This window comes from Pecten maximus, chromosome 15 (genome assembly GCF_902652985.1).
Source record: "Pecten maximus chromosome 15, xPecMax1.1, whole genome shotgun sequence".
NCBI lineage: Eukaryota > Metazoa > Mollusca > Bivalvia > Pectinida > Pectinidae > Pecten > Pecten maximus.
The window spans coordinates 15,377,940-15,399,265 of NC_047029.1; the positions used below are offsets into that span (position 1 = coordinate 15,377,940).

Sequence of the window (21,326 nt, forward strand, 5' to 3'; positions counted from 1 at the left end):
ATATACAGTCATTATATACCATGATTATATACCATGATTATATACCATGATTATATACCATTGATCTATACCGATGACTATATACATGATTATAACCGTGGTTATAATACCGTGATATATACCTGACTATATACCGTCCTGACTATATACGATTAATACCATGATTATATACCGTGATTATATACCATGATTATATACCATGACTATATACCATGACTATATACCATGATTATATACCGTGATTATATACCGTGATTATATACCATGATTATATACCATGACTATATACCATGACTATATACCATGACTATATATCGTGAATATATACCGTGACTATATACCATGAATATATACCATGATTATATACCATGATTATATACCGTGATTATATACCGTGATTATATACCATGATTATATACCATGATTATAAACCGTGGCTATATACCGTGACTATATACTGTGATTATATACCATGTTTATATATCATGATTACATAACATTTAACAATACAAAAAGTTCTAAGTAGGTGGCCACGTATCAATACAAAATGTGACATCTCGGCGAGAGGCACAACTTTAGTCACAGTAGGATATACAAGTACAGTATTAAGGTTGTAAAACCTGGTCAGAATTTACAGGTACAGTGTTAAGTTTGTAAAACCTTACTGAAGTTGGTCAGAATTTACAGGTACAGTGTTAAGTTTGTAAAACCTTACTGTAGTTGGTCAGAATTTACAAGTACAGTGTTAAGTTTGTAAAACCTTACTGAAGTTGGTCAGAATTTACAGGTACAGTGTGTAGGTTGTAAAACCTTACTGAAGTTGGTCAGAATTTACAGGTACAGTGTGTAGGTTGTAAAACCTTACTGAAGTTGGTCAGAATTTACAGTTGTAGTGTGTAGGTTGTAAACCCTTACTGAAGTTAGTCAGAATTTACAGGTATATTGTGTAGGTTGTAAAACCTTACTGAAGTTGGTCAGAATTTACAGTTGTAGTGTGTAGGTTGTAAACCCTTACTGAAGCTGGTCAGAATTTACTGGTATAGTGTGTAGGTTGTAAACCCTTACTGAAGTTGGTCAGAATTTACAGTTGTAGTGTGTAGGTAGTAAAACATTTCTGAAGTTGGTCAGAATTTACAGGTACAGTGTATAGGTTGTCAAACCTTACTGAAGTTGGTCAGAATTTACAGGTACAGTGTTAAGTTTGTAAAACCTTACTGAAGTTAGTCAGAATTTACAGGTACAGTGTGTAGGTTGTAATACTTATAATACTTTTCTCTCCTTAACTTTCTTTAAGCATGCACTGATTATACTGTATTCTCTTGCTATTCATATTTAACCTACCGTGCCACTTAATACGAATTGTTACATCCAAAACACAATAATCTGTGAAAACATCGCCAAATTCCTTCATCAGAACACCTTTTTCAAACTGCTCTCTTGGTCTGTGCACATTCCTCATTTCATACAGGTCATTTTTAAGTCATCTTGGCATCTTTTCTCAAAGGTACAAGTTGTTGTTCGATCACAAATTATTAAGATAACATGCTTGTTATGTCAGTGATGAGATCGCCTTTCCCGTTCTTCAACTGCATCATATTGGTAGTTAAATCTGCGTTTCGAAATCCAAAGATTGCATGTAAATTGACGGTGCTTAACAGTTTGCTCAAATGATATCCTCATTTTAGTCTATATATGTACGTATATTTGTTCGCCGTAAATCAGCAGTTATGTAATTTGGAATAGGTCATAACTGTTAGTTGCGTAATATCTTGTTTTCAAATTGAATTCGTCATCCATACGGTTATGCCTGCCTTCAAATAAAAAATATATCATTTTTAGTATGATACAATTTTGATTGATATACATCAGAGTGGAATTACATAAATAAACAGTATTACGAAAATTATTTTACAATATGTTATTTTTCTGATATTGTCGACACTAAGCGGCCTAAGTTATTAACTTTATACGAGGTCTAGTAAGCAAATACTGTAAACGTACATATTTTAGCGGTAATTTTATTTTAGCGCTTTTCGCGCTTGAAGCCTTGCGCTAAATTATGATTGCGCTAATTACTTTTTGTACGTTCCATTTCTATAGAAAGTTCTGTGGATGCGCTAATTCATCATTGCGCTAACTGGCTGAAATCTGCAAATGCGCTAAAATTTGATTGCGCTAAAATAAGTACGTTTACAGTAATACGCTTTTAAATATCTAATAAATCTTAATATAAAAAAGGTTCAAAATAAAACTCATCCTCAATATTTCGATAATGATACAGTAATGAATATTCATGTGATCCCGAAATCCTGTATGAATATACAGAATTTCGATAGGACTAGTTTTTGATGACACTTAAATTTAACACTGTGTGACTCATTGTTGTTTACAACACAGCTGAAAAGGGCTCTTAAAACATTGAACATTTATCACATTACTTACACTCGTTTGGTAATTTTCAATCTAACTTTATTAGAACTTTTGTAATTACAAATGGAAGTTGGTGGCTAAACACGAAGAAAAAGAAAATAACGATCAAATGCATTAAAAACTGGCCTGTCTTCCTCAGCTCGCATGACTGTTTCACAAATGAACAAATCTGAATGATGATTTTTGTATTTGAGGACGACAAGGTCATGATGTGCGAGTTTTTTTGTTTTGTTTTTTGTTTTTGTTTTTTTAATAGACCGGTGCGAGACAGTAAGCAATATTGGTATTCGTCCCGATCTCACTATTATTAGTAAGCTTGTGGCAATCTTATTCCTGATATACTTTTATTTCTGTTTGCTCTGATTTCAGCAAACTGACGAGAGCTAATGATATCAATAAACATTTTGTTCAAACTTTTTGACAACAGCATGCTAATCCTTTTCCTCCCTTTACTCTTAATGTTCAAGTATGAAATGCCTAGGCCTACATGTAAGTTATTGACTTATGAGGTTTGAATCTGTGGTTCTTTTGGAAATTATTATACAAAGCGTACCTGTGAGGATGTCCTGTTTTATTTAGATGATGGCATGCAGGCATGGGAGGATGCATATATATGCAGGTATTAGTCTTGTGATTCTACCGTGATTTTACATACATGCAAATTAGTGTTACGTGTTTATGCTTACCATATGGTACATTGTTGTCTGATAAGTGTCTATTACTCCATCCCTACTACACTAAAGAAGCAGCACATCCCAAAGGGGGGAACTAACTCCTAGCCATAAGGAAGTTTCCAGGAAGGAGCTGCAGTGAAGAACATCGTTCGAATGATGACTGGTAGGAAAACAGAGGATCTTCCTTCAACTTAAAAAAGGAAATGTTAGTATTCCTTGTGAAAATGCGATCGGAATGCAATGGCATTTTGTCAATATTTTTCATGAAAAATGTCTGCCCGTCCTTAGATACGACACTACCATAACTGGAGAATGTCTCGGAAACGATTTTTGGAAATCTGTACATGTTTTTTTTTTAAATCTCAATTGGATGCTTTTTAACTTGCACTGTCAGCTCTAAAAAGCATCCAATTGAGATTAAAAAAATACATGTACAGATTTCCAAAAATCGTTTCCGAGACATTCCCCAATTATGGTAGTGTTGTATGTAAGGACGGGCAGCCATTTTTCTTTTTTGTTATGCGTGGATACAACCAAGCCGCCGCTGCTATAAAACGAACGTGCTTCGTCACACTCGCATTCACTCTAACCTCAATATCACTGAGAAAGTCTTCATAGAAAAGGCAGCTTGTAACAATGGTCATAGCCAACATGATGATACTAAGAACACTCTTACCATAACCACACTCAATAAAGAAGGATTTCACTCCAACAAACTCTATTTAGATATACTAGCAAAATGTTCGGATAGTATACTGCTGCAGGAACACTCGCTTCACAGCTATGACATACACAAGCTGAACAACCACTTGGAAGAATACGTCTGCTTTTCAAAATGCTTCGACGACAATTCAACATGTGATCCACGGGGAAGAACAAGAGGTCATGCAGGGGTCTCAATCAGTGTAAAAACGTGTTATGAACAATTCTGGGAATACATTCCGGATGGTGGGAAAAGAATAGTAGGTCTTCGCCTCAATATACCTAATCCGATCTCATTCCTGTGTGTTTACATGCCCTGCAGGGGTAGTAGCAACGCAGACTACCAGGAAACCCTAGATGAACTGACTGAAATCATAGCAAAATACAACGTAACTGCCAATATAATTGTAGGCGGTGATATGAACGCTTCCATCATGAGGAAATCTCCTCAAGACAAATTATTTCAAACTTTCATCACTGAAAATAACCTCCATATATCACATATTAACAACACAAGTCCTACTGTCTATCACCACAACGGCCGAGATACATCGCAGATCGACTATTTTGTTGAATCCGGGAATCTCATATCATCATACACAATTTTCGAAAGGGAAGTGTGTCATACCTCCACCCACGATCCTATACTTTTTAATCATTCAATCAAATCTTTTATTCCTCTGTTAAGAGATTTACAAAATGAAAAGTTAATATTTACATAACATTAGGTTGAATGTGATCAATTGAATTATTTTCTACATGTCCATGTATGAATTACATTACTATTGCTGTCACATTTAATACTGGTCTTGTTTGTAGTATTGCATAAGTTACATGATGAGATAGATTAGGAGAAAAACACATGTGCAGCACTTCTAATGTATTTAGCACTGTCCAATAAAAATCCCTGGTAATCCTCTATAAATTCGTATATCTCTGCTGGAATTGTTTTGCCAAGAAGAGTTCTAAGTTCTAAGGAAATTCTCAGGGTGTAAGTTGTCCAAGTAGATAAATAATTCGATGCCGTATTTATCTATACCAGTGTTGTGAATATGTCACGAAGGTCAGCTGTAGCACTACACACAGTTACAAAGTGGAGAATGGCGTCTATGTACGATACATTACATAATTTACATCGTTGCTCCCTCCACTGGGGGGAGCACGCCACCATTTTACACACGAACTTGACAATTTGGAGGTCTTTACTAGTTTTTGGTGTAATCCATAGAATATATGGATATTTATTTGTATCATGGATGTCTCTAAATCTCAAAAAGTCTAAATCTGTCACAAGTCTGTCTTTCAGGAGGGTGTCTTCCATTATCTTAATAGAATGTGAGACAATCTGTTTCCAAGCCGTTTTAGAATGGAAGTAGATATTTACCAAGTACTCCTGCAGGGAGTTCTGTAAGTTGTATTTGTATAAAATACACCAAATATCAGGAATAAATCCAAGCTGTTTCTTATAAAGGTTTCCAATATATTGGAACAATCTTCGAAGAAGTATTTGCTTAGAAAGTGTATCTGGTTCCATGTGAATGAGTGTAGAGAGGAAGTTGAGCTTCCTTTTATCGATTTCTGACTCTAGTCTAGGAAGACCAAGCATTGATTCACACATGTTAGATCTTGTTAATTTCCGTAAGGATTAGGATCTTTTCGCGATCATATGTTGTAGAACGTTCAGGTGTTGAATATCATGTTTTGACATTTTTGACCAAAATTCAGAACCATAAAGAACACTTGGTATTATAACCTTCTTGTACAATGACGTTGTTTTTAAAGGGTTGGTCTATTTACAGTCATGTCCGAATTTGGTTATTAGATTAAAACAGTTTCTGCCTTTAGTACATGCATTTTCTATCGCGGGACTTACTCTTGAGATCGGTAGAAATAATAATCCCAACATGCGTATATAAATCATATATGACCCATGATTGACCAATTGAAATCGATATTTCTTTTATCGTTGTTTCCGAAGATAAGAACAGTGCATTTGTCCGCATTGTATCGGAACTTCCATGTTTTCGCATACTTTGTGCAAATGTCTAATAGCGTTTGTAAGGCTGAGGGACTGGTTGCAATCAAGGCAATGTCATCTGCAAGAGCTGGATTGCTACAATTTATGTCGTATATCTTGGCACCAACACCGCTATGTTCTAACTCTAAGAGAAGGTCGTTTATGAAGACGAGATATAAAAAGCTGGAGACCACACCTCCTTGTCTAATTCCGGATCTGACTGGTAGCCATCTTGATCTTGTACCATGTGTTAAAACTGCACTATGCATGTCAATATATGAATTGTTAATTAGATTTGATATTTTTCCTCGCACACCGAATTTTAATAACTTTTGCATGAAACAACAATGCCACACAGTGTCGAATGCCTTTCGCGTGTCTAGAAAAGCTACGAATGTTTTACTGTTGTTTTCCAAATTGTAGTATATAGTTTCTCTCAAATTAACGCAGCTGTGGAGCAGCTGAGGTTTCGTTGGAAACCTTGTTGTTGTTTACAAAGAGAGTTCGTGACACACGACAGCCAACTCTGGATTCTGTTGTTGATAAGTTTTTCTAGTAGTTTATAAAATGCAGGAAGTAATGTAATCGGGCGGTAATTGTCCGGATTATTTTTGGGTTTATGTCCTCCTTTGTAGATTGGAATGACAATGCCACATTTCCACGTTTTTGGTATAAATCCTTTGTCAAGTATGGCGTTAAAAAGTTTGAGGATACTAATAAACAATTTTCGTCCTCCATAACGCATATGTTCATTACAAATGTTGTCGACTCCTGGGGCTTTCTTTAGTTTCAGGTCCTTAATCGCAGCTATCAGCTCATTGAATGTAAAGTTATAATTTTGGATATCTGAATTTTCCAAGACCGTGTTGTCACGTGTTACAGAAGAATCGTCGTTGTCAGATTGGGTGTAAATCTTTTCAAAATAATCAGCAAATATTTCACAAATGTCTTTTGAATTTCGGAAAGATTTACCGTTATAAACTAACTCGGAGCACGGATCGGTTTTTTACGGATTTGCGTCTTCTGATAACTTTCCAGAATAGACGAATATCAGCTTCCGCTGTGCGTTCCAGTTCTTGTTGACATTCAAGTAAAAACGCGTCGTATGCGTGTTCATGTACTTCTTTAAATACTTTCTTCGCGTCCTTATAAGATTTGTAGCTCGGATGTTGCATACCGCGCGGACGCCCCTCACTGATACACAGCGCACGTTTTCGCAAAGCGTTTTTATGAGCAGACTTAACCTCAGGAGACCAGTATGGTTTAAGATGTAGATTATGATTTTTCATGAGAATCCTATTATTTGCTGAGATAATCGCCGATAGAGTCATAATTTCAGCGTAAGTATCAATGTCATATTGCGTGTCCAGTGACATATCAAGAAGTCCATTAAGTGTATCCGTTAGTTCTAACTGATAATTAATTAGGTCATTAATAGTGGCTTTATTCCAGGCTCGAGAGTCACATGATAGAGGTGTTCTACTTGACCAATATCGTTTTATTGGCATGTTAAATGTGCAAATAATCGGGAGATGATCCGACGATATATCCGATTCTGGTGTAGAGAATATTTCACAATAATTCACATAGTTATAGGCAAAAGTTTTGTCGGTGAGTATGTAGTCTAGCGTTGTTTGAGAGGGCACGAAAGTGTATCGATATCCTTTACAGCTACTAAGAAAGTTTAATGGAATTAAATTAAGATCTGCAATTACCTCCTTAATTGCTGAAGACTTGTGTTTTAATACGGGATAATGAGGATTTTCATTTATCCTGGCGTTAAAATCGCCACAGAGAATCACTTTTCCCGAACGCGAATAATAGCTATATGCGTCACGAAGTTGTTGAAGTATTAGGTCGTACTCCTGTAGATTGTTATTACTTGGCATATAAACGCCTAGTATGGTGATCACTTCAGTATCATCGGTATGTAACTGTACTGCTATAAGTCTATCGGTGGAAACGTTATCCGGGATAGAAACACTGTAGAATAAGTCTTTCTTTATCAAAGCTACAACTTTATGACGTAATAACTCAGGACTGACGTCATTACTCGTTCTGGGGATCCCATAGTATCGCTCATGAATTCTGTCTAAAATATCTACATTTGCCGCACATAAATTTGCCTCGGAAAGAATAACAATGTCACTTTGATACTCTGGCATGGACAACAAGTGTCCAATACAAGCCGCTGATGAGGAAATGCCTCGTGCATTCCAGGTTAGAAGCGTCAAATTCATGGTAATCAGACAACACGCGAAGTATATGTAAAATATTATGATACTCATTGGTCTACGTGGATTGTCTTTTATGAATGTTTTACTGGTCATAGTACCAATTTTCACGAGAATCTCTTTTCCAGTTATATTGGTCGTAGTAGTCTGAATTATTGTCCTCCCAATCGTTTGGAACGTTATCGTTATATGAACGGTAATCGTTAACATCATCATATCCATGATCAAAACGACGTGATAGTGGTTTCCGGTATGTACGCGTATCAAAACTCGAGTTACGATGATCCGTTATATTGCGTTTGTTTTCATCACGGTTATTTTGGTTTCGTTCCTCACACTGCTGTTTCCAGTCATTGTGGTTTACCCATGGACGGCAAACTACGTCATCGGGCCAGAAGTCTGGTTTGAGTAGAGACTCAGAATTCGTCTCTAGTACGTTTATTTTTGCGGAATACGTATCTCTTCTGTTTTCAAAAAGAATAAAGTTTGTCACCTTTACACCTATATTTGGAATATAGTTCACAATTCCACTTCGAGTGGATTCCTTTGATATACCACTGATGTAGTAACTGGACGTTCTACGTCGTTTTACTCTAATGAATATATCGGTGTTCTCGCCGCTATGCTTCGTACGCGTTGTTTTAGTACTGCAGTTATCAGTTCGTGAATCTACATGTATCTTAGAAATAGAATCGCGACTAGTTGTTTCCGGTTGTTTTTGTCGTGAATTATCAGCTGTAGCTCTGTCCGTGTTTTGTTGTTTGTCTTTACTACTGGCGATATTAGTTTTCAAAGTTCTGGGCGACGTCTCATGATTATGGAGACGATATTTGTCACCGTTACTATCCTTTGTACCGTTACATGTCCGTCGGGTATTGTGGGTTTTCTCAATAGGATACCTGTGCGCTGGTTTCGCTTGATTTGTCACGCTGTCGTTTTGGATAACAGGTATTTCGGTGTCAACGATCACCGGAGTATCACTCACTGTCCTAGACCTGGAGGTGGTTAAGGGGGAAACCGGGGAAAATCGAAGTGTCGGATCGGTTACATTAGCGTATGTTCGAAAATCAGCCGATTTTGTTACATCGATAATTGTTCGCTGTAACTCTGATATGATACCACACAGACGGGTGCTCTCCACTTTCATGTGTTCGAGTTCATTCATCATACGTTTCTCAGCTAACGCCCCTTCTTTCAGAGATTTTTCTACTTCTTTGAGACGTTCCACTATCAAGTTTCCCTTTTTGTAAACACGGAATTGATTCAGCCCTTTGAAATAATGCGTGACGGTATCAAGTCATTAAACTTTCATTTGGTCCTACTATTTCCAACATTTTTGATATATAGTCATCTTTGGACAAATGGAATAGTTCATTGTCAAGATTTTCAATAAAATGCTGGTTAGAAAGTGGACTGCCGGGCTGAGATTGTGATAGTGTATGGGGGTCATCTACATCGTGAGTGCTATTCACAGTACCTTGACCGCCGGCGTCGTAATTCTGATATCCATGTCTAACTCCACATTCGGGGACAGAATTTCCTTCTGATATTTCTTGTTCACTGTATTGACTGTACATATTAACATCGTTCAATTCAGAATAAGTCCTTTGGTCAGAATTTAACACATTTTCTGGATTGCTTGGGAGCGGATCTATCGTGTGACCGTCACCGTCGGCCATATTGGAATTCCCCTCATCTGCTGACAACCAAGGAGGCAAGCGCAAGGCAACGAAAGCAAAGGTCAGAAAGAGGACATAGCCTCCAAAATTAGCAGAGGCCGCAAAGCAAAGTAAGATTCACCATGCCAGATGGAAATATGCAGGAAAGCCAGCTGCTCGAGACAATATTCACTACCAAAATAAATTGCAATCTAAAAAGAAACTACGAACGTCAACTTGAGGCAGCAAACCGAACGGACAGATACAAGCAGCTTATGGACCTTGAAGAGAGAAATCGTACTGAATTCTATCAGCTAATAAAACAACAACGAAATCCAGCCAACACTGCAACCTCACCCCTTCTGTATAAAACAAAAATCTATAATGATGATAACAGTATTTGTAATGCTTGGGCTGACTACTTTGAAGAGCTATCTACCCCAATATCCCATAGTGACTTCGACGGTGATCATGAGGACTTAGTAACAAATGACATTGGGACCTTAACAACAATGTTTGAGAACAACAACGTCAAAAACTTACCAACCATAACCATAGAAGAAGTTTCAAACACTATAGTGTCATTCAAAAACGGAAAATCACCAGACCAGGAAGGTATATCGGCTGAACACTTAAAGTATGGAGGCCCAACACTTATTTCCATTCTGACAATCATCATAAACTATATATTCAAAAACTTATATATACCGGATTTCCTTAAAGCTGGCATACATGTAGCTACACCTGTACTCAAAAAAAAAGGAAAGCAAAACACAGATCCAAACTCGTATCGTAAAATAACAGTCACAAACCTTATCGGGAAAGTAATTGAGAAGATACACCTCCAACATAACTACTCCTTAATAATGAAACAGCAATCCAGACTGCAGAAAGTATTCACGAAAAATGAAATGCCAATTGCTGCAGCACTCATACTTACTGAACTTATCACTGAAGCAAATAAAACCCGATCTCCACTGTACGTTGCACTAATGAACGCCAAGAAAACATTCGACATCTTATGGCATGCTGGGCTATTACGGGAAATGTATTATTTCGGCCTAACGGGTGACAATTGGACATTCTTTAAGAACTTGTATGAAGACGTAACCTCGAGAATAAAATGGAAAGGGATAACAGCAAGACCTGTGTTAGAGCAACAGGGAGTACGTCAAGGCGGAGTCTGGCCCCCCAGTGCCCATAAGATCTTCATAAACAACCTACTTGCCACTTTCGAACAGAATCAGGTTGGAATGCACCTAGGCCACATCTACTGCGGAATACCAACAGTCGCAGATGATGTAACCCTTATTTCAAGTGACCCATATGAGCTCCAAGCTATGCTTGACATACAAGCGGCCTATGCCAATAAGCAAAGGTATATACTGAGTGATCAAAGATCTACGATACTCGTTTTCAACGATAACCAAAGCAAAACCTGGCAACTAAACAGCGCAAATCTCACTGTATCAGCCTCCGCAACACATCTAGGGATAGAAAGAGATTCATCCTCATCTACCGGGACAAAACAAGTATCTGATAACCGTATCACCATCGCACCTAGAACAGTATACTCTATGATCGGAGCAGGCCTCCATGGCTTAAACGGACTGAATCCACAAGTGTCCTCTCATCTCATACAGATATACGTGCTACCGCGACTGATGTACGGATTAGACGTGATAAATATCTCGGGGACGGATATAGACAAACTAGAACTATATTACCACCAGCTAATCAAACGGCTACAACATCTTCCAAGGCGTACTGCAAACTCAACTGCTCTATTACTACTAGGTCGGTCCCAATAACGGGAGAGCTTCACAAACGGATCCTTAAAACTTTTGGAAACATTATAAGAAATGAAAACTCCATAGAACGTGACACCGCTTTTCGACAACTTGCGATGAAACCACCAAACTCTGGGAGTTGGTTCTCGAAGCTATATGAGATCACAACGCTCTACTCATTGCCCTCACCATACTAACTTCTGGAGAGCCCTCCGCCAAAACCTGCTTGGAACAGTCTTGTCAACAAGACGATTAATATATACCACATGGAAAAATTGAAAAAGAAGCCTCTGAGAAGTCGTCACTCCAACTTCTGAATATCAGCGAAACTACTATTGGTAAGGTGCATAACATATGGACCAGCTGTTGCACTAACCCTTTCGCTGTTACAAGGGCTGCGTTGAAAGCAAAATTAGCAACTGGAACAATCATATTCCAGTCTCAGTGAGCAAAATTTGTGAGAACTGCAAACACAACATGCCTATTATGCAAACAGGAACCTGAGGACATTACTCACTTCATACTCGACTGTCCACGAAACTGATACAAGGGAAGTTTATATAAAGGAAATAAAGTCTTATCTCTGCAACATGGATCACCATCGTGAGGCTGTGAACCAACTACTGACATCCAAACCAAATCTTACCAAACTTATCATCGACTGTACAGCATTCCACTTTCTACAGGAGGACGAACTTGTCAGAATTGAAACAATCTCCAGAGGACTATGCTATAAATTATTTCACAGACGTATGGCCGTACTGAACGCTGATATTCACAAATAAATTTAGACTTTTCCGTCAGTATCCTGTGAAATGAGATATATGTGGAAAACATTTATGAGTGAACTTGAACTGTGTTGTAAATATGCTAGAGATTTCATCTGGTGGCTTGTTGCTCCAGTCTTGTGGACAAAGAGGAATCTTCATGTGACTAATCCCCATTGTAAATACCCCTCAACTGAAAATGAAAATATTTTAAAATTCTTATATGCTTATATTCTGATATTTTCACATAAAATAAGGCTCCAGTGATTACTTGAGACAAGTCCCAAGGTGCATAGAACTGTGAAACACTTACGCCGGCCTACAGCTGGTGGTTCTCCTACGAAAGGAGGGAATTACAGAAGAAGAAGAAGATCCGTACAAAAGCATTATAAATACTCACACCGCACAAAATCACATCGCAATATATGAACATCTTAACTATTTGATCACAAAATAGGTAACACAATTTGACATAAGATGTCCACCTACTCTGCAGTTGTGTCTGTCCCGGGTTGTATACCCCCTGCGACGAGGAACGTGGTATCTATTTTCTATACATATATTTAAATACATCCGCACAAACCCCGAACATAGAGGTGGGGGCCTCCCATGCTAATATTATCTGGCAAAAACCTCCCCTTTCTAAACCCTCTCCCCCCCCTATCTTTTCCTCTTACTAATACTAATCGCTATCAACTGTACTTTATGTACATATCACTACTCCAGTAGGGTAGGCTTGTAGGTGATTGTACACAGTAATCAACAGTCTCCCGAAAAACAGTCTTTCATGCATTTTCACGTAATCCCAATTTCCTATATGCTAACCCAAGCCCAGCACTACCCCTTTATAATCACCATATAACTACACTCTGCATAACAAACTAGTCTGATCTATACCCTACCCCTTATCCATTCGAAAACACCATGGTTAGCAATACAAAATGGTGTCTAGAATTCCTACTATCAATAACAAAACTATATCCCACTAACAAACTACACCTAATTTTCCAAACCAATCTATACTCTATCTGACGCTATCCTCTACACTTCTTGTCCTTCAGAATTGATGTTAATCCAGGGTCCGGTGTCCGGTGTGTCACGCCGTGCACGTTAAAGATCCTCTGCTGGTATTCGAAAAAGAGTAGGCTAATTGCTAGCCGCCACGGAGTATAGGTTCATATAGGTCTATATTAGGATAATGTAGGTATTAAGGCAATTCAGTGACAGTCCTAATTAATTCTTCTGCGGAATTGCTCCCTATTAGTGCCCCGACCTACAACATCCCCCTTAGTGTCCCAGGCTCGGTTATAACCGGCACAAGGACGTTAAGCCCCATCAATCAATCAATTAGATAACTTATTTAATTATACATCGGTATTTAGTTTCATTCCTAATAATAATTGCATATATTACAACAAAAATATGGTAATAAGCTGCCTCGTAAAATGTTAATTGTTGTATATCTTTTACAATCGTTCCACATGTTTAAATAATTAGATGACGCATTCCTCATTTTATATCTACCACGATACCTATCGCACTTGTACCGTTCCAATCGCCCATCGTGCGCACATTTTCCTGCACGATCCGTATCGCACATATCGCACATCGTGAAACGTTGTGCTATCACATAACTGTACCAATTCTGAATTCAAACAACCGCTTTATGAATAAGTAATAAAATATGGAAATTTATGCAAGGTATTGCGGTGTGTTATTTAGAAATGATTATGTGGATGGATGCAATGTCACGGTTAAAATACTAAATTAATTGCGAGGTGAAACGACGGTTATGACCATATTTAGTTTGATGCTGTTTGAGGTCAATAGATTGTTGCTTTAATTATTAAAAGGGAACTTGTATGTTTTATTAAAATTAATATATAAAAGAAAAAAGTGTCCTTTATTTTTGGTATTGGGAGAGGTTATCGCGGAGAGTTATAACTGGAGGTATTAACTAATGTGTATGTGGACAGAATCTTTAAAACCTACATATAATTAATGAGCTGGATTCTGGAGGTAGATAGCCAGTGGTTATCGCGGAAATCGGAAGTGACGTCACAACCATCTTTACCATCCCGAGAATGTTTGACAGTAGGATGAAGGACAGAAGCTTGGAATTAATTTTAGAAAGGGAACATCGGCTGTGTTCCCAATCCATTCATCCAGGTTAATGAGCCGTTCCTCTTGTATCCTGTTCATATCCAGGCAGAATTTGTAACCCCAAAAGACTATTGCTACTTAAGATGGCGCATTATCGGGCTTTACTCTTGATTCAATTGCAACAGTAAGTGTAACCTGGACGAGCACGACTAGCAGCGCTGATGTAAAGAATGGAACAAATACCCGATATACACTATATAAATGAGTTTATTACAATATCGTACATATTGAACGGTCACATGTGAAATTAAAGCAATATATACAACTTTCTCACAACTAACATACACATACATACTCTCTGAATCAGGTGGTCTGCAATCCAAAGATATTACAGAGTCTCTATCCGGCAATCTTTCAAAGACGGTTGATTAACATCTATCGTGTCCACATAGAATATTGGTACACTCAGGACAAAGGCTGTCAAGTCACGTATATGTATCTGTCCACAAAGGACTGTTCAACGTTGCCAACACAGGACTAAATGTAGATATAATATGCCCACAAAGGTCATATGGGAATAGAGTTGCCCACACAGGACAGATACAGATACAGTTACATCCGCCCACACAGGACATATGGATATATGAAAATATGGTTGCCCACAAATGTCTGTATACAGTTACATCCTCCCACACAGGACATATGGAAATATGATTGCCCACAAAGTCTGTATACAGTTACATCTGCACACACAGGACATATGGAAATATGGTTGCCCACAAAGGACATAACATCAAAATCCGCCCACACAGGACTTCTTACGATGCATGTAGCTGCCCACACAGGATAGCTCACCAATAGTTGTCACACTTAACATCTCACCAACAGCTACCCACACAGGACTTCAATCAGTTAGTGATCATGGTGTTTGTGTTGCCCACATAAGACTGGAAACTATAATTACTGGATACCATGTCAGTCTCAATTGACATCTGCCCTCACACCATCATAGATTAGAACTGTAACGACATACAATTGTATATATGAATGTCTAACTACGGGTTTTACTACACTTTGCAAATACCATAATGATATACACATGTAGTATTTATCTACATCATATTTCTATCAACATGCACTTATTTAAACGACACATTATTTAATACTAATTCAATTGTACTCTTATAAAACACTGATATAAGAAAGTAAACTAGTGATATACCCGCTATATATATATATATATATATATATAAGTTTCATTAAGGACGATTATGATTTTCTTTCACATTTACCAAGGACAGTTAAACCTGGTTCTAAGCTTGTCTCCTTTGATGTGTTAAGCTTGTATACCCATATACCCCATGATTTGGGAATTGAGGCAATTAAGTATTGGCTTAGAAAATATCCAGACAAAGTTGACACTAGATTTTCAGAAAAAATCATTATTGAATCTCTCAGAATTGTATTGGAAAGAAACATATTTTATTTTGATGCAAAGTATTATCAGCAAATAAAAGGGACGGCTATGGGAACCAAGGTTGCTCCTACGTATGCTACTTTAGTGTTGGGATATTTAGAAGAAATGCTTCTTGAAAATATTTTTCAGAATGATGAAGAATTTGCCGATTTTTTAACAAGAAATTTTTGGAGATTTTTGGATGACTGTTTTGTAATTTGGCCTCCTGATAAGGACTTAATCGAGTTTCACAACAAATTAAATAGTTTACATCCAGATATCAAATACACTTTTGAGTCAAGTGAGAATGCATTGCCATTTTTGGATGTTTTAGTAGAATTGAAAGACAACATTATTACTACTGATCTATATTGTAAACCAACAGATTCCCATAATCATTTAGATTTTTATTCTAGTCATCCTAAACATACAAAACTCAATGTACCATTTAATCTTGCATCTAGATTAGTTAATATTGTGAGTGATAATAATAGATTAGAGGAACGACTTTGTGATTTAGTTGTGTTTTTGAAAAAACAACATTACCCTACTGAGATAATTTTGAATGGAATAAAGAAAGCTAAGGAAAAGGGACCTTTTACTTCCCATGTGGCAAGCCAAAAGAACACAGACATTTTACCTTTTGTTTCTACATACAATCCAAACAATTTTAATATTTTTCCAATCATTAGAAGTTGTGAGGATTTTCTTAAGAATAGTGACAAGATGAAAAAGGTATTAGACAGAAATAAAATCACAAATTGTAAGCGACAACCAAGAAATTTGAAACGTTTATTATGCCGTTCAAAGTTTGATTCTGAACAGCAAATTCCATGTATATCTAAATGTGGTAGACCTAGATGTGGTACATGTGAAAGTATCATAGAATGTTCCAATTTTACGTTCAAAAATGGATTTAAATTTCAAATCAAAGCAAATATGAATTGTATATCTAAAAATGTTATCTATGCTATGATTTGCAAAAATTGTTCAGAATTTTACATTGGCCAGACGGGCAACGAAATTAGAAAACGTATGACAGTACATAGACAGCAAATAAGAACAGACAATCTAAGATTTTTAACAGTTAGTAAACATATGTACCAATGTTCTAAAAGTGAGTTTTATGTTTTACCTATATACCAAATGTCTAGCTCAGATGCTATAGAAAGAGAATCAAAAGACAATATGTTTATTAATCTATTAAAACCAAGTCTTAATTCATGTAGTTCTGTGTGATTCCAAATCAATGTTACTGTAAAAACAGTTGTTTTCCATTACATAATTTCTAATTGTGGATCTTTTTTATTTTGACGTCATCAATTTTGTATTTATGTGTACTTTTGATCATTGTCTTTATGACGTCATCAATCTATGTTGTTTTGACGTAACCATGACACACAGTGATGACGTCACAAATAAATCCTTTCATTACACCTGAAGAGCTTTCTCTCAAAGCATGTTGAAAGCGCTAGTGTGAATTTCTGGTTTGTGTTTTTTATTATTATTACTATATATATATATATAGTTATAAATATTATATAAGAGCTAATACGATAACTAAACACATACACGTTTAACACTCGTAAGACTTGCTAATTCTACCAAATAAGTTATGAATTACCGCAAATGCAACAATTCTATACATATATTATACTTTACATAAAAAAAATCATAGTTCAGTTACTTCAAATATTAGCGTCATGAACATTACATTCACAGACCTATGAACTGTACTCACCAATACGCATTAGGATTAGAAAATAACATGTTTACACTTCAGATATGAACTCAACAGATTTCGGGGTTTAAAAACAAACACACTGGTGTATAAGAAACATTATATTACTTACCACAAACTATATTTTGCGCTTGCTTAACCCATGTGCACCTTCCAATGTCACACAACTTGTCCGCCCGTTTACCCATGCGAATATCTCTCTCACACTAATTTACTCGCTATGGACCCGGGTCCGGAGAATCCGTATTTATGGCAAATAATAAATAATTACCAAAATTAAATATAAATTACACAATAAAATAAATAGAAATTCTACCGTGTTATAAATATACAAGCAACATAGAAAATGTCCACTTCCTGGAATACAATGGATATATATATATGGTTGCCCATGTATGGGTCAAAGAAGTAATATAGATATATGTATATACGTATATACCAAAATATGGTTGGGACTGTGACAGTTTTAGGGCCGCGGTGGCCGAGTGGTTAAGGTGTCCCGACACTTTAACACTAGCCCTCCACCTCTGGGTTGCGAGTTCGAAACCTACGTGGGGCAGTTGTCAGGTATTGACCGTAGGCCGGTGGTTTTTCTCTGGGTACTCCGGCTTTCCTCCACCTCCAAAACCTGGCACGTCCTTAAATGACCTGGCTGTTGATATGACGTTAAACAAAAACAAACCAAATGTGACAGTCGGTAGCCAGTTGATACTGACTAGTGATGTTCGATTGTTGTGTGGGGAAACTCCCAATAGAAAATGTAAAAGATTTCTGCACCTTTCCCCGTTTTTTTTTAAATCTGGCAAGCATTGTTCATTTATATCGAATTGGCATAGGCTTCACTAGTACAAGGCAGACTTCCAAGTACTTCTGCACTTACATTATAAAAGATTATTTTCATTGTTTTTTATACATACTCATTTAAAAAAATTGTAAAAACATATTTAATTTCTATATCAATATAAACCACTAGTTTATTGAAGGTACATACCTTTATCACATGAGAACCAAGTCTGAAGATAACTGGTTTATAGATTATAGGTACAAAGGGCGTCCGTAAAGGTCTGGTCATTACTCTACAGTAACCTATACATTTCTGTAGTTTTATATTTACAATAAAACGTACTTTCTATATAAAGCACGCCTTAAGTTACCAGTCATGTATGGTAACCTACTTGGTCTTTCACGTCTTTATTTATTTATTTATTTTTTTTTTGGCATAGCCGTATAATTTTCTTTTTGCCCCGGATATGGCGCAGAAGGTGGCGTTACTGGTCAAGATGAAGAATGTGATTGGTCAATGTAGGGGTAAATGAAAAATGCAGGTATGCAGTTAAAGACGAAACAAAATTAAGATTGAATGCAAGCTGAATAAGTGGATGTATCTATTGAAATGACACATCAATAAAAATATATTCCTGATTCAAATGCAGTCTTATTATCACCAAAAATGATTCAAACTTACATAATTTTGTTATCCCTGCTGAAACGCATTTATTAATTAGTTCGTTAATTTATTTCTTTGGTTTGTTTTTGTTTAACGTCCTATTAACAGCCAGGGTCATTTAAGGACGTGCCAGGTTTTGGAGGTGGAGGAAAGCCGGAGTACCCGGAGAAAAACCACCGGCCTACGGTCAGTACCTGGCAACTGCCCCACGTAGGTTTCGAACTCGCAACCCAGAGGTGGAGGGCTAGTATTAAAGTGTCGGGACATCTTAACCACTCGGCCACCGCGGCCCCATTAATTTATTTCACCTGCAGTTTTACATTATAACCACCAGCATTAAAACTATGCAGTTTATATTTTTAAAAGATATTTCTTGTTTATTTTAAGATACTTTTTACATGCTCAGCCAGTACAGCTCGTTGGGATCAGACAATATGTGTTCTACAGAGAGCACTTGATTGACTTCTCTATTAAAGTTGTCTACGCCAGTCATATTGATCTAGTCACATCTACCCAACTTATCTGTAAAGGAATTCATACAAAACTGTTGCTGGTTGGCTAGGATGACACCAACAAGAGATGAAATACTGCTTTTTTACATGACACAATGACATGATTAAGTTTTTTATAACTACAAAAACAAAAACAAAAAAACAAAAAACAAAAAAGTTGTTTTTCTGCGAGTACTCCGGATTTCCTCCACCTTCAAATCCTAGTACATCCTTAAATGATCCTAACTATAAAAAACCAAATCGATCCAAGCATATCATAATTATGATCTCAAAAAAAAAATATATTTATTTAATAATATAATATTAAACAAAGGTAGCCAAGTTCCAAGTCCAATATATCTGAGTATTATGTTTTTAAAAAGTTCCTGTTTCAATATGATACCATTATTTTTGTACCTCTGCTCTGTCTCTTAGTTTTGGGAAAGTATTCTTTTCCTCGTCTACGAAACTTGCAGTCCCTCTTAGTTTAAATTGTATTTTATTTGTGATTCGAGACAACATGTAGTACAGCAACATAAATGAAAATGGTCGGATTCAGAAACAAGTACAGTGTACTTATATTAATCTGTCTCCATAAGTTGTAACATATTGGCAAAATGACGGTACTGACAAAGTGGACTACATTATTTAATAGGTAGTGAGGTGGTGCGGGGAGGGGAGGAAAGTGTGTGGGGTTGAGAAGAGGAAACTGTTACATGGATTTACCGATAGGATTAATTTATTAATATATATATATATGTATATAAATATATTTGCACATGTATTAACCGAAATAATTGTATTACAACCTTACAACCTTATATCGGTAACCAGGTCTGCGGTATGGAATCGTATGGTGTTTTCGGTACGTATAGATATTGCGCATATAAAAAGCACACATTATAAGAATGTGATGTTAGACGTGTACCAGTGACTCTAGAATCTTTTAGAATGCATGATAAATGTTTGAACAATATCAAAGATATTTTCGTTATACTGGTCTGGCATATCAGGGTTACCATATAATAAAATGTTAACATTGTAGTCGGGAGGTAAGTTTCTAAAACATTGAATTCTGATGTGCTGGTAGTTTGGACAGTGAAGAAGGAAGTGCTCTGTAGTTTCGTCAGATAAGTTGCATGAACACAGGGGACTGTTAACTAGATTGCGTATATATAAATGACTGTTCAGAGAACTACAATGCATCCTGAGTCGTGCGTGGTGAATCTGACTGTGTCTAGTTTTACAACGATAGTAATATAGGGGTACGGTTTCAGTGCCAGCATTGAGGAATGTTTTAAGATTAATAATAGAGGGGTTAGTTTTTATGACCTCAGGGAGTGCGTTCCACAGAACAACAGAAGAGGGAAGGAAAGAGTCTTTGAAGAGATTAGTTCGGCAGGGAATTAATTTGAAGGTCCCTCTTCCGCCGTCGGAGAGTTCCTTTCCAGGACACCATGAAGATGTATCATGTATCTAATGATGAATTCAAAGTATCGAGAAAAGACAGTAAACTTCAGAAGGAAGCATTTTGCAGCAACACCAATCAGTAGCCTATGAAAGTAGGCGGTACTTCAGTGGTACTTAAGTTTAAAATCGTTAGATTGGAGGGTCTATTGATTAGACTTGTCAGGTTTATAGCAATCTTACATGGAGAACACATGGATCCAGGATTTAATGAAGCATCACTGGACAGCAGTAAAAACAAGGTACGTACTGGTTAAGATGAAATATAAGTGTGCATTTTGCTTAGTAGTTCGGTTCATTCAAAGTATTTAGCTGTTGAACCATGCAACAATGATATGGCGACAATACA

General features: G+C 36.8%; 2 protein-coding genes across 2 annotated transcripts; one reads left to right on the forward strand and one right to left on the reverse strand.

Moving 5' to 3' along the window:
* Positions 1-6,797: 6,797 nt before the first annotated feature.
* On the reverse strand, positions 6,798-8,063 carry LOC117343283. Its single transcript, XM_033905626.1, has one exon. It carries the CDS (start codon positions 8,061-8,063, stop codon positions 6,798-6,800), a length of 1,266 nt encoding a protein of 421 aa, XP_033761517.1.
* Positions 8,064-9,858: 1,795 nt separating this feature from the next.
* On the forward strand, positions 9,859-11,526 carry LOC117343284. The gene has a single exon (XM_033905627.1). The coding sequence runs from the start codon at positions 9,859-9,861 to the stop codon at positions 11,524-11,526; it is 1,668 nt and encodes a 555-aa protein (XP_033761518.1).
* Positions 11,527-21,326: the final 9,800 nt, after the last annotated feature.

Bases quoted from the DNA above. Each gene is read 5' to 3' on its own strand.
- LOC117343283 (XM_033905626.1), bottom strand. From the start codon at position 8,063: ATGAATTTGACGCTTCTAACCTGGAATGCACGAGGCATTTCCTCATCA.
- LOC117343284 (XM_033905627.1), top strand. From the start codon at position 9,859: ATGCCAGATGGAAATATGCAGGAAAGCCAGCTGCTCGAGACAATATTC.